This window comes from Oculina patagonica, chromosome 11 (genome assembly GCF_052425735.1).
Source record: "Oculina patagonica isolate OP01 chromosome 11, crgOcupat, whole genome shotgun sequence".
NCBI lineage: Eukaryota > Metazoa > Cnidaria > Anthozoa > Scleractinia > Oculinidae > Oculina > Oculina patagonica.
This window is the reverse complement of record NC_135768.1, coordinates 16,453,981-16,467,079: the sequence shown is the minus strand read 5'-3', so window position 1 is coordinate 16,467,079 and position 13,099 is coordinate 16,453,981. Positions and strand designations below refer to the sequence as shown.

At 39.9% G+C, this 13,099-nt stretch overlaps 1 protein-coding gene across 2 annotated transcripts in view; it reads left to right on the top strand.

Moving 5' to 3' along the window:
* Positions 1–13,099, top strand: part of LOC144630304 (uncharacterized) — a 40,006-nt gene that overhangs the window by 19,623 nt on the left and 7,284 nt on the right. Inside the window, exons 2-10 of one of the 2 annotated variants that reach the window (XM_078488644.1) lie at positions 960–1,104; positions 3,882–5,123; positions 5,449–5,484; positions 6,213–6,322; positions 8,650–8,708; positions 9,057–9,232; positions 9,673–9,774; positions 10,515–10,621; positions 11,307–13,097. In XM_078488644.1, the coding sequence (XP_078344770.1) occupies positions 1,002–1,104; positions 3,882–5,123; positions 5,449–5,484; positions 6,213–6,322; positions 8,650–8,708; positions 9,057–9,232; positions 9,673–9,774; positions 10,515–10,621; positions 11,307–13,097 (3,726 nt within the window). In that variant the 5' untranslated portion in view covers positions 960–1,001. Of the gene's footprint in view, positions 1–795; positions 1,105–3,881; positions 5,124–5,448; positions 5,485–6,212; positions 6,323–8,649; positions 8,709–9,056; positions 9,233–9,672; positions 9,775–10,514; positions 10,622–11,306; positions 13,098–13,099 lie in introns of those variants that run through there. The other variant, XM_078488643.1, reaches the window with a different exon arrangement.

Below are 13,099 nucleotides of genomic sequence, written 5' to 3'. Positions count from 1 at the left end.
AATTTAGGATTCTTATCATGGGAAAAAATCTTGTGGGCATAACATTCGCCCTTTTCGAACAGCTTTGTATTTGTTTTTGTTTGTTTCTTGTTAACAGTGACGAATTAAATGTCCACCATAAACTAAGTCCAGACTAATTCACTGTCAACTATACGATTGAAAAAATATGTGCCACGAGAACAGCTTTGTAGAGGTTAACAGTTCCAATGTTGCTTTTTTACGCCAGAAAAATACACTCCTACTCTTTTTCCTGGTTGCTTAGTAGCCAAGCGCTACATCCGTGGCCATTTCTGAGCCCACGGTTTTTGTCGCCAACGTTGCTAAGCAACATGATGTATGACATGGTGCCATACTGGCGTGACTGTTTCGGAGCGCTCGTCTGTCCTCTTGTTAGTTTCTGATTGGATAATTAAACTCGGAAGCTTCTCGAGTGCTTCAACGAAGATTTACATCAATGGCTCTTAATTTCCCGATTGCACGTAAAAGTGATAAGCTTGTACTCGAACAACGAATACCAATGTTTCGCAGTTGCGTGACGAATTCAACGTGACAAACGTGACATGAAACAACAGGTGCTCCGATCTCGATCCAGAACTCATTCTTGCCCTTAGTTCTGATCAGGAATCTTGATCTCTGAACTCAGAGAAAGCACTCGCTTTGCTTTCCAACCACAAACAATAATAGGAGTGAATTTCCCGCGTGCTCATGACCGTGTTTGGCGCATGACATCATAAGCGCTTTCCTTGAATGGACACTATGAATTTTTAATGTAACGCAATGGAGCCTGTAGGCGGCTAATCCTTCGCGTAGCAGAAGTCGATATTAAAATGAGCGCTGTAAAGTGATGCAAGAAAACGCAAGTCTACGATATTCTTTACATCATGGTGGACGCATTTGATGGAGAAGCCGATATTATAGATGTCCCACCGTAGCACAGAAAAAGGACGGTCCCAGAAGAGGTTTCATGTGTCGCAGCGGTGCCGACTGGGTCTCCCTGCTCTATGCCTGTAAGGAGCCAAGCGTTTTCGACCCTTGTTGCTCACAATGACCTTCATCGTGCCAGCTATCTGCTTTTCCTTGTCTATTTTCTCGGCGTTTTATCAGGTAAATGTTGATTTTTCTGTGTTTAATCCTCTTAATGATTTTACTGCTCTGTGATACGTAGTATAGATTTGCTCTCCCTGAGCCGGGATAAGAGGGGCGTGTTTTGATTTAGTGATCTAAAGTTTCAAAACAGCTCTTTTTCATTTCATGAACCTCGTTAGGCCTTGCTCCTTTCTAGTAATTCCATTTACCACAAAAATCGAGTAGATTACCCGTAATTTAGTCTGCGGCATTTTGCGCACATGTAACACGAGTTTCTTAAGCTTCATAATTGCAAAATCGCAAAATTACCCTGGCAATGGAAAATTAGCACGCCACAACATTCTATTTCATCCACGATTGTAAAATTGTCTTTAGGGCTTTGATAGTAACAGCTTTAAGCTAATATCTCCTGAGCTGTATTAGTTGCAAGTTTGAAAGTAGCGTTGTGAGTTGACAACGATCGATATTCACCCATGCACCGGTAGATATCATGGTTGTTTACCCAGCGTTGAATCGAAGTCTGAAACGGGGTCGCGAAGTAAACGAGATGAATGATCATGAAATCTTCTCCTGTATATTTACGTAAATTGATATACATTTTTATTTATCTTGATACATCAGATATACTTTTAACGTTTTAAATCTGAAGACGGCCGTAAAATAGAATCTGTCTTTTTCATGCTGGTACCAGGTCGTGTTTATTAAGTGAAGCATAAATAGAATTAACGTCCGTTGAATACAAATACCCGTTCACTAATTTCGGAAAAAATCAGTTTCGGCAGGAGATTTGACAACCCCTAATATCTAAAATACCGCGCACTTTATTAGCTTTCTTATATTTATCAAAAGAGATTTCTCTGAATAGAACCTTTCAAAAAATTGTTCTAGTGCTAGAGAGTGTGGTTTTCCGAAGTTTAGTTAGTTTATTATTTTACCTGTAAGAAAAAGTCGAGTTTAGATCGTTCAGAAAATTAATTGTTCGGAAACAACATTTCCCCCTCCTACATCAGGGTAAAATATTTCCATCTTACATCTTCAACAAATTGCGTAAGCAATGTCCTGAAACAAAACAAGGAGGAAAACGGAAGTTTATTACTTTTATAGTTTTCGAGAAATCGTTAGAAACGTAATCAATTTTTCGAACAGAAAGCAATTTTTATCAAAGTCTAAATTCCGGTAGTTTGAACAAATGCTTTAGAAAAGGATTTTAATGACGTTTTTAAATCGCCAAGTTGTTTGGCCCTGTTTATATCTGTTTTAAAATGTTTCATGACCTAACTGTCACTTTTGGCAGTTTCGTTAATGGATCACTTAACACAGAACAAACTACCTGTCATTTTCTACTTCAACCTTTCTGAAAGAGCAAGTGGCTTCTGTGAGTGGTCTGAGTGGATTTGGATTAATTTTACGCAAGCTATGAGATATTCCTATTCACCAAAATGAAGTTCCCCGAAGCGAAAATGAAATCGGTTTAAAAGAGTTTCGCATAGAATTTAGCAAATGTTATAATCGCAATATGACATAATAAAAACAAAATTGTATTTTGAGAATCTTTTAGTAAAATTTGCTAAATTAGAATAACGCTAATTCTACAGTGAAAAAATATATCTCAGGTCCACGTTTACATCTATTTAGTGTAAACAATACATTTCTTCGGTGAAGTAGATAGGTCCCAGATAGGAAAATTCACTGTTTATATTATTTCAGCCGGGAACAAGTGCCAGTTGATGGCGACATCACTTCTCCGAGAAGTGACTGAGCCCGCAGTTTTCGTCCCAGAAGTTGCCAAGCAACATGACGTATTTATACGCGAGACGGCTTTCGAAGTACTCGTGAGCGCTCGTGCTAGTTTTTGATTGGACGAAATGATTAGAAAATTCTTCGAGTGTTTCAACGAAGACTTGCCAAAACTGGCACTTGTTCCCCCTACTGTATTAGACTGCTTTTTGTTTTTCCAAGTTATTTAAAAGGTAAGTTATTGCACGCGCGCGCTTAACTATCTGCCACCCCACGCGTGTCTTCGCGGGTCCACGCGCGTCCATTGAGAAAAGATGGCAAGTTTGATTCAATTTGTTCACTCGATAAACGTTAATTTTGATCAGAGTAAACCATGTATTACCAGTAATCTGTTTATGAATGATTGTTTCTGTTTGGAGCAAATCATTTGGGTTACACTTAGTTATATTTACCCGAGTACCCGGAGAGTACCTTATTCTTACTAATTTCTTACTTACTTACTTATTCTTACTAAGTTTTCGCGCGTGCTTAATTTCGCGAAAATTTGAGAGCTGAATTTCGCGAGTATTGCTTTTCGCGATTGCAAGAAAAATTAGAAAAAAGCGTACTAAATTTCGCGATTTTGTCAGGTTTTTTTTGGTTCATTCTTTAAAGACTAACGAACTACTGGAATTACACAAAGGCCTGGCACAATGTAACTACAAGGAGCCTGCAAACGGAAACCTAATTGACTGAACTAAAGAAGTTTTGAACCAATAAACAAGCTCGAAACAGTAATCAGAGGAAGGGTGCTAGTCAGAAACAAGACGGAAATATATTTTAAAGGTAGATAGTTGCAGTTCCAAACAATTGTTTTGATAGATGATATGAGATTAATTTTCGCGTGTTTAAATTTCGCGCAATATTTTTTTTTCGCGCGTTCTAAATTTCGCGATTATTTTGAAATCGCGAAAATCGCGAATTAGTACTCGCGAAAATTAGTAAGAATAAGATACGCACTAGTGGCACTCACTTAGGAAATCAAGACAGACTTAAAATTATTTTTCTGTATTTCACAGGGAGTGCCTCACTACAGGCGCGCACCTGCCGGCCGAGTCTTCCTAAATTCAATGTAACACTGCGGGCTGGCAGCGCTTCAGGGATTTTCTGGAAACTGGGTCGAGTCAACGACGTCGAACATTGCGGTCAGCTGTGTTGCCGGCAACAAGGGTGTGACCTCGCCTTTTCAGTGGACAACTTATGTTATAACGTTGAGTGTTACAGTGAAAAAATGTGCCGGTTGAAAAAGGGAAACTTTTCCCGCCATAATGTTGCGGTAACCTTGGTGACAAGGTCTTCGATTAATGCTTTTCACGGGACAAAGATGAGTAGAAAATCTCAAAATAAAGATGAATTCAAAAACAATGCCAATAAAATTATAAGCAAAGATAATTCTTCAGATAAAAATGCGTACCAAAAGGATAGAACTTTAACTGAGGAATATAATGCGTCAAAAACAACAGCCACTAAAGATAGAGGCTTGAATGCTAGCAGTGATGAGGGCAGGAGATTAAAAGAGCTTAAAAATAAATATCAAAATGCTTCCTTGAATTCATACGAAAGCAAGGAGAAAGGTACGGGATTTGAAATAAGCGATTCTTTCCCAACAAAAGCAGTTGTTAGCCTTGAGTCAAAACTTTTACACAATGGAAACTCGGAATCAACAAAGTCCGGTAGTTGTCGAGCGCGAAGAGTTCTTCGCAAAGTCACTCTGCGTTCGGGACTCAAGTCGGGAGATTTCTCAGATTACGGTGAAGTCCCTGATATCAACGCGTGCGTCAAACATTGCTGCGAGCAACAAACATGCGATGTTTCCTTGCTGCTAAACAAACATTGTTACACGCTACACTGTTACAAACCGGAACTTTGCAAGATCATGCCGTCGCATGACTCAAAAATAGAGCCTCAATTAGCATTCGTTACACGTTCCGCCAGCGACGATAAATCAAGTACTAGAGTCAAAAAGAAAGCCTCGTCTTCAAATGGAGGCGCGTGTCCTCACGGCGCCATTTTCAGTGACGTCAGCTTAAGAGGAGGTCACAAGGCGGGAAAATTTGAACTGCTGGCAGGCGCAAAGGACATGCGCTCTTGTATTCAGAAGTGCTGTGCAAGTCCGAGCTGTCAGGTTGCTTGGTTACTGGGCGATCATTGCTACTCTGTGGCTTGTTATGACAAGTGCATCACTGTTAAAAAGCATTCAAGTGGTATCCGGTCCCAGCTTACGCTCCTCACAAGAAAGACTCCACAGACTGGAAATGACAGTAAGTTGTTGTTGTTGTTTATAATGTTAACTGTGTTTCTTATTTTGTTCGTAAAGCTATTTTACATTGCCCTGTCCTAGAAGTTCACCAACGGCAAAGAATTTTGATTCAGTAAAGCAGTTAGGGTACTATATCAGTTTTACCATTAAACCGTTATCAAAAACCGTTAAGTCTTAAAATACATTTTAACACTGAAAAGTTATTTACCAGATAAATGTGTATCACAAAATGCAGTAAGGCCTTTGAACTGGCGGCCGTTGCTTCTTTTGAATTCCATCCAGTTTTCTTACTCTTCGCTGCTCTATTTTTTTCATCATTTTAACAGAGAGGCAAGGAATTCCAGGAAGTAAAAAAAACCAAGGTGAGTTGTTAATTACCTTGAAACACTCTCACAAATCAGTCATTTGCTCAGCGACGACTGCGACAACCCCGGTCGTGTCATAATTATTCAAAAGTTTGCTAGTTCCTAGTTTCTTGTTTTTGTTAAGATTGAGGAGTCCTAAGGAAAGAGGAAGGTCGCACGGAACCTAAGAAAGTGTCAGTGATAAGTAAGGTCGTGCAACCTAAGCCAATCCATCCCCTGATGCCAAAGAACAATCGACTCCATGGCAACAAGCCTAGTCTGATATCCTAACTTCCCAAGAGTATTTTCAGGTATCAAAAGGTTACAAACAGCCAGTGCAGTTTAATGTTTCCAGATACTTATTAGTCGATGGTAGTTTGGCAAAGTAAAGTTGAATCTTTTGGGACTAACAACTTAAAGTTTCCTTCTCGTCGTTTTAATGCCAATATCATGTGATTTATATCATGTGATTTATCAAGTTATTTAGATATCTTTTTTTCTATAAAAACACAAGTTAATTACACAGTTGGGAAGGGCCATAACGCGGTTACCATAGCAACATAATCTCAATCAAAATTCAAGAGTATCTGATTGAAATGATTTTCACAGTTAGTGGTGAGTTAGGAAAAACAGAAACTGAAATTTTTTTAAAATTTTGAGAGGAAGAAAATTTTGATTTCTCTACCACTGGTGAATTATCTAGTTGGCAAATGATAACAACTCTGCCATCTCCTATTTTTCCACAGATAAAGTGTTCACGGTATTTTTAACAGTTAAAAATCAAATCTTCACGGATCGACTCAAGGACATCGAGTCTCTTGAATTTCTTAACCTTGCAGAAAAACTGCAAGTGGCGGTAAGAAATTTCAAACATTTTTATCACAGATGTCATTTCTGTAGTACAGTAACTTTCTTCAGTCCCTTTTGAGTCATTTAAAGAGGCTAGAGCACGATATTTTAGGTAATTATATTTATTCTCAATTTGGCAGAGCAAACGTTTTATTATTGGCAAAATCACAGCCACATTACAAACAACGATAATTTACGAGCATTGTAAATGACACTTTCGTACAAATCGATTCCTCGAATTTTGCCCATCCATGCCCCTTTTTGGCCTTTCTCTGTTTCTTTGGAGTTCTTCTACAGTTTAAAGCCGTTAATTTGATATTTCGGTTGTTTTCAGTTATGACAAGTTGGTCAGTGCCGAAATTGCCTAAAATTGCGTGACAGTTAAGACCGATAGTGTTCCTATGTACTAACAAATACTTAAATATATGTATAAGTAGGCATTTAGGACACTGACGTTGTTATAATGTCCCAAATGGCTCGTTTGTATTTGCCTCTGTATTCGATCTAGCTGTGCAAAATATAATTCTATAGCTTATCCAAATAAGGTGGTGGCAAACGAGAATACAATGTTGCGGATACATTGTTGGGGACACAAATGTTTCCCAGTTTTCCCGCACGCACAATATTTGTTGCGGACACAAAATTTGTATCCGAGACACAAAAAATGTTTCTTATGTCTTTCAGAAACATTGTGTTTCAGCAACAATGTTTCCTCGTTCGCTCGCCCAAGAAAACATCATGAGCAATAATGTGTCCGCAACAGTGTTTTGTTTTTGTTGTAAAGAACAGATCTTTACAAGTGTATTGAAACCTTAATTTTGGGAATTGTTAAAAGTGTTGGATTAATAGCTATGTAATATTTTGTGAAACCAAAATATTGGTTAAAAATGGAAACTCGCGTTTTTTAGCCTCCATAATTCTCTCATTTCGAGATAAAACGGTGAAACCAGAGATGTTTGTATTTTTCCTCGCAGCAATTCTTGGTGCTTCTTCTTCGCCGATTCTTCGTAAACAATGTTCTTGAATGGATCACAACAGTGTTTTTTCGTTGATGCAAGCACTTTCGCCGAGTCATGTTCTTTTAAAATTGTGTCAAGTTTGACACACTTTTTGGAAAGTCCCATTTTCTGGGAATAAATCAAGCCGTTTAAAATGTAGAAAAAATATCAAAGTAACATATACAGTTCTATGGATACAAATTTCACGTAAGGAGTTTACGAAGACTATAAACAAAAGCCTATTACAATCTTAGATACTAGTTTAGTGAGCTCACTAAGAAAATAATTCTCGGCACAGATCGATAAGAAAAATATGCTAGTCTGCACTCAGAAAGCCTGTCATTCTCGTCAGGGGCACAGTGACAGACCCGTTAGAGAGTTCAAAAGTTTAAACTACGAGCGCGCGCGAAAGTTGGGTATAAGCGCGCGCGGGACGACGTTACATTGATCTTTGTATCCGCTGTGTAACGAACTGTTCAACGAAAAACCAACCCAGGGTGAATCTCTCTAACAACACGTTTCGAACTGCAGTACCACAGCTGGCCCTACGTGCCTGAGCCGACAATATTCAACTATCAATCTATGCAGACTAAATGTCTTTAAAATATTTGCAAGCAGCATAAGTCCAGTGTCCGACGTGAAAAAGTAAAAGTTCGTTATTAGCGCTTGGAGTTTCGAGGATGAAATAAAACAAATTACATGAGCGAAAAGTGTCTCAGACCCGACTAGCGTTCACAACTAAATTGTACTGACGCACTTTTACAAGGCTTACTTTTCTACAACAAATGAATATACAGCAAAAATAACAAACTTACCAGCGAAAGGATAGGAGCCAGGCGCGGAACAACCTCATTTGGTCGTTTTTATTTGTAGGCTCGCGACAGTTGCATGTACGCGCGTACCTTGTTTGAACAGTTTCATGTGAGCGCGCGCGCGCAGCCCGGAACGCATTACGCAAGAAACAAACCGAGATAATCATAAACTTTCAAAGTATTTCAATACACAGAAAAGGGGCTGTCGGGCCATGAATGCCTTCCCAGATGCACCCACTCTGATTTATACTAGCGATGACTAAGTGCCATTCAACACAAAGTCTCGCCGAGGTACTGGTGCAATGCTTTTCTACAGACTAGGGTTTGGGAGTAAAACACAGACACAAATCCCGGGGAGGTTAGTCTGACAAAGCTGACCCACAGAGGGCACAATGAGCCGTTTTCTCGTTTGCCAACGCCTATACATGGGGCAGTTTTTGTTAAATATTTTTCAGCAATCTGTATCTAATTGGCTAACTTTTTCGCTAAGGTAATAAGTAATTTGTTACGTTTCTTTTCAACAGGTATCATCTGTTTTTGTAAATGTACCGTCTTATAAAACAGCAGAGGTCGTTTCATTCCAGTGAGTATTTTGCATGTTTATTGTATGTCTATGGGAGAAACAAAGATATCGATTGTTTAACTTGTTCCTCTTCGTTCCGACTGCGGCATAAGTCCTCAAGTCGGTCATATGCCGGTCATAGCTTCTGTTTACATAACAAACTATATCTGGGAATTAGCTTTTCCTGTTTTGTCATGTTGTGTTTCTTTGCTTTTCGTATTGCTTTCTTTATTTGTTTTGTTGTTGTTGTTGTTGTTGTTGTTGTTGTTGTTGTTGTTTTGTTGCCGCTGTTGATATTTTGTTCTTGTTGTTTGCTGTAAGTTGCTCCTCCGTTTTTTTTTAACCAATGGATATTTTATTCCTTCCCAGGCCCGGCCCAGTAGTCGCTAATCTCAAGTTAACAACAGAAGCGAAAGCGACAGCATCACAAATACTCACTCCTCTGGTCAAAGCGGTCAAATCTGGGCAATTAAAATCCTCCATTGACGGAACTCCTATCACCTTCACGGTGAGCGATGCTGGCTTTCGCTTTCTCACTTCCACCGGTAAGTAGTCCACCTTAAAATTATTTCTCCTTTTCTACCAGAAGTTAAAGGCTACGGCCGAGAAAACGGCGATTTTCAAAATGGCGCGTTTCAAAAAATTGACTGATCCCGCGAATTCTGTCAGTGGAGTTGCTAAGCAACATTGCGTAGCTCTGTGACGACAGCATGTGTAGTAAGTTTTGGCGTGCTCGGAAGCGCTCGTTCAATATTCTGATTGGTTAATTAAGAATCGGAAACTTGTCGGGCGCATGGACGAGATTTCTATTCTAAAGCGGTACTTCCAAGCAGGAATTGCAATTAAGACTGATCCAAACAGTCTCAAATTGTTATCGAATGCACAACAGGCATAAGAAAAATGTTTCGATTCGTTGTGGTAATTTTCAGCCCTTTTCGTGCAATCAATAATTTTTCTGTTTTCGTAATTCTCATTCTTGTCTTAGGACTGAACTTGGTGTGTGGTGCAGAACACGATTACGACATCAACTGGAAGCTGGTGACGTTTAATTCTACTGATAATCAAATATGTCCAAGAAAAGCACAAGGTAATGACGTCATAACGTTAATGACATAGCAAGGCAGTGATGTATAAAGGCTTGACCATTTGACGTTGAATACTTTTAGTTCAATTCTCTAGAAAATAAATTGGTCCAGTCTCTCATCGTTCTTGAATGCGCTTACAAAAACGCAACAGAGAGATGCCGCTCATATGTAGAAAAAATGACATACTGTTGGAAAATATTATTCTATTTTTGATGGAATAGGTCCAAGATTTTTACTCTCGTGCCAATAGACTTTCAGAATGCGATGGAGTTGGTAGACTCAGAGCTTCGACGGATTGTCAATCGCATTTGTTTTTTTGTTTTGTTTTTTGTTTTGTTTTTGTTTTGTTTTTTTACCGCGTGTTGAAATCCACTCTACGTTTGGGAACGCATGAACGAGATGACAATTAACGCTCGCTATCTTCATACAAAACACGTGTAATTAAGCTAAGCCTGCATATTTTTACGTCAGTCACGGCCAGGGCTGTAGCCAGAAAAAAATATATGATTAAGACAATGTCCATGGTTAAATTCTCTTCTAAGCTATTTACTTTTACCCTTCAAAAAAGAAACAACAACAACAAAAATGGAAAAAAGTGACTGAGGCCTGTACCTCGGTTTGCCTCAAAGCGGCTACCGCCCTGTGGGCACGTTGTTTCAGCAGCTTTCTGCAGTAGTGCCAAAGGCGCAGTAACTGATCGAATTTGCATCTTAATTTAGGGCTGGGTTAAATTTCTTTGCAGGACAAACAAGCAGGTTTTGCGCTGGAAGCGAAACTACGAACGCGACTTGGCTTGTGCCGAACTTTAGTGAGTGCGTCTCTCCTGAATATAAGAAACTTCATCAAGAGGTTAGCAATGACTAATTCTCCTTACTAATAGCCATACAATTCTTTTAATGTAAGTCATGGAAATTTGGTGGTCCATCAAGACAATAACCCCTTGTTGATGATTTTCTTTATTCTCAACACTTTGTGCTTGATAATGTATGAATAGCGTAAAGAGAAATTAGATGTCAATCTTGGGATGACAATCCTTAGTCAAAGCTTATCATTTTGTTGCTTGAGTTGTTAGCTAGAGAAGTAGCCTAATTTTATAATAAATCCTTTGCTCAATCCTTTGAAAAGATAGGTTTTAATTTGAACGAAAAACAAACAAGCATCATCGTTATATAGCTAGAAATTTTCCCAACAGCGCGCGCACTTATTGGCTAATTCGAGTTCACATAACTTCTAACAATAAAAACTGTTTCCCGCCAAAAGTCTCTGAATAGGCAACATTGCAAAATCCATGACGTCAGATGGTAACAATGCAATATTGCCCGCGAATGTGGACCGATAACCGCCATTTTTCTTAGTCTTCGTCGTGCTATATAACAAAACACTTAATGACTGAAACCCTCGGGAACAGTCATTAAGTGTATATTGCTTGGCGTGTAAATACAAATATGTTTACAAGAAATAGGTGCGACAACTCAAAAATAAGTTGTGTCTTTCGTGTACAAAGTCATCATTTATTTTTTTAATTTTCTTTCAGAGCAAAGATCTCGCTAACAGAGCAGAAAAGAAGCTGCCTTTTGCTGCAGTATCTTCTAGTGACATAATCACTCGTCTGGAGAAGCTCGTTTTCGCAGATACCTACAGAGAAGAATTGTACAACCGTGCGCTTTCCGATCAAAATAAACGTATCCGGGCTGCTAAGAAGCGAAAAGGCCAATCAAGCTCCAAAATACACGACAAGGCAACCTTTGTGAAAACTCCTGCGAAAAAGAACAAAAAAGAGGATTCGAGTTCTGTTCCGGTGACAGAAATTCCAAGGCTTAAGCCTGAAATTCTGCCAACGACGAGTAGCACAGCAAAGAACGAAGCTCAAAACCCAGTATGGTTTTCAGATTTGAAGACAAAACTCACTGCTTCAAATCCCGACAATAATGTAAATGGGAAGAGTTTAATTCACCCAACAACCGCTTTTCACCTTGTACCAACTTCAACAACGAGGGTGCAGACGGTCGAAAGTCCAGGTGGTGTCCCTGTGCAATTAAACGGCAACGCCGTTATAAATCAAAACAGGATACCCACTCAATCGCAAGCGTTAAAGCCACAGAGGCCCTGGGGTCTGACAGGAAACGAAAACCCTGTTGCGCGATCTAGGGTTCTCAATACTGCTCAATCAAAAATGGCGAATCAGAGACAAAATCTACTTGCTTTTAATCGAGCACAGTATAAGAATCCCTCTCCAATGCGTAACGCTTTACAGAGAACTCAAGTTTATCAACGCCCTAATCCACAACTTGCGCCAGGTTACGCTCGTCCACCTAATCCCTACCAGTGGCCAGGTAGCCAAGCCTGGCAGGGTAACCGAGCTGGAGTTCAGAGGAGCTGGGGACGAGGTTATTCTCCTCCGAGTTTTTCCAGCGATCAAATGGATATCGGGCGAAGAAAACGAGAAATCCGTGAAAGCGACAGAAAACATAAAAGACAGAATACGCTTTGGTACACTGCGCATCAGTACCCGTCACGAATGAATTACCTTGCAAATCAAGGAAGAATTCCCAGTACAAGTTATCAACAACCAAGAAATTATTATCAGCAACAACAAAATGCTTACCAAAGAACGCCAAACCAGGCCGCTACAAATCCATACCAAACGCGTTATCCACCGCGGGCACCATACGGGCAATCCCTCGGGATGGGACTTTCGCCCGCGGGTCAACAGCCACAAAGAGTCGCAGCAGTGGGTTTAAGAAGTCAAATTAAGACTGCACCGGGATACGGGACACAACCAGGAGTAGTTTCGGGTGGACATCCCGTACCCGTGGAGCGTTGGCCAACACTGGGAACACAAATTCAGAAACCAACGTCGCCCTTACTTTCGCAGAACGCAGCTAATACGGCTTCCCCGTCTTCCAGGTCAAGAATTGAACTAAACACAAACAAAAACCCAACTCAAAATGCGAAGGTCAGCCAAACAGATCGCCCTGCTGGGTTAAGGCAGCCAGCTCTGAAGATAACCAGTAAATTACCTTCTGTTCACGTGACACCCAAACAAAATGAAAACTCTAGAACTAGTGGGTCAAAGAAAGCTGGACCTCAGAACGATCTCTCGAAAAAGCTCCACGATTTGTCAGCCCCTCCACCTCAAGCGAAAGTAAATACCCAAATCAAGGCACAGAAGCGTCAAAACACAACGGTCCCTCAAATGGGAAGGAATGAAAAGCACATTGTTCCAATGTTTGGTGGAGACATTTTGTTGTCTGTAGGTGTGCTACAATTGCTACAGAAATTTGCGCGTTTGACTGAGGCAAAATTCACTGAGAAGGATCTGAAGGT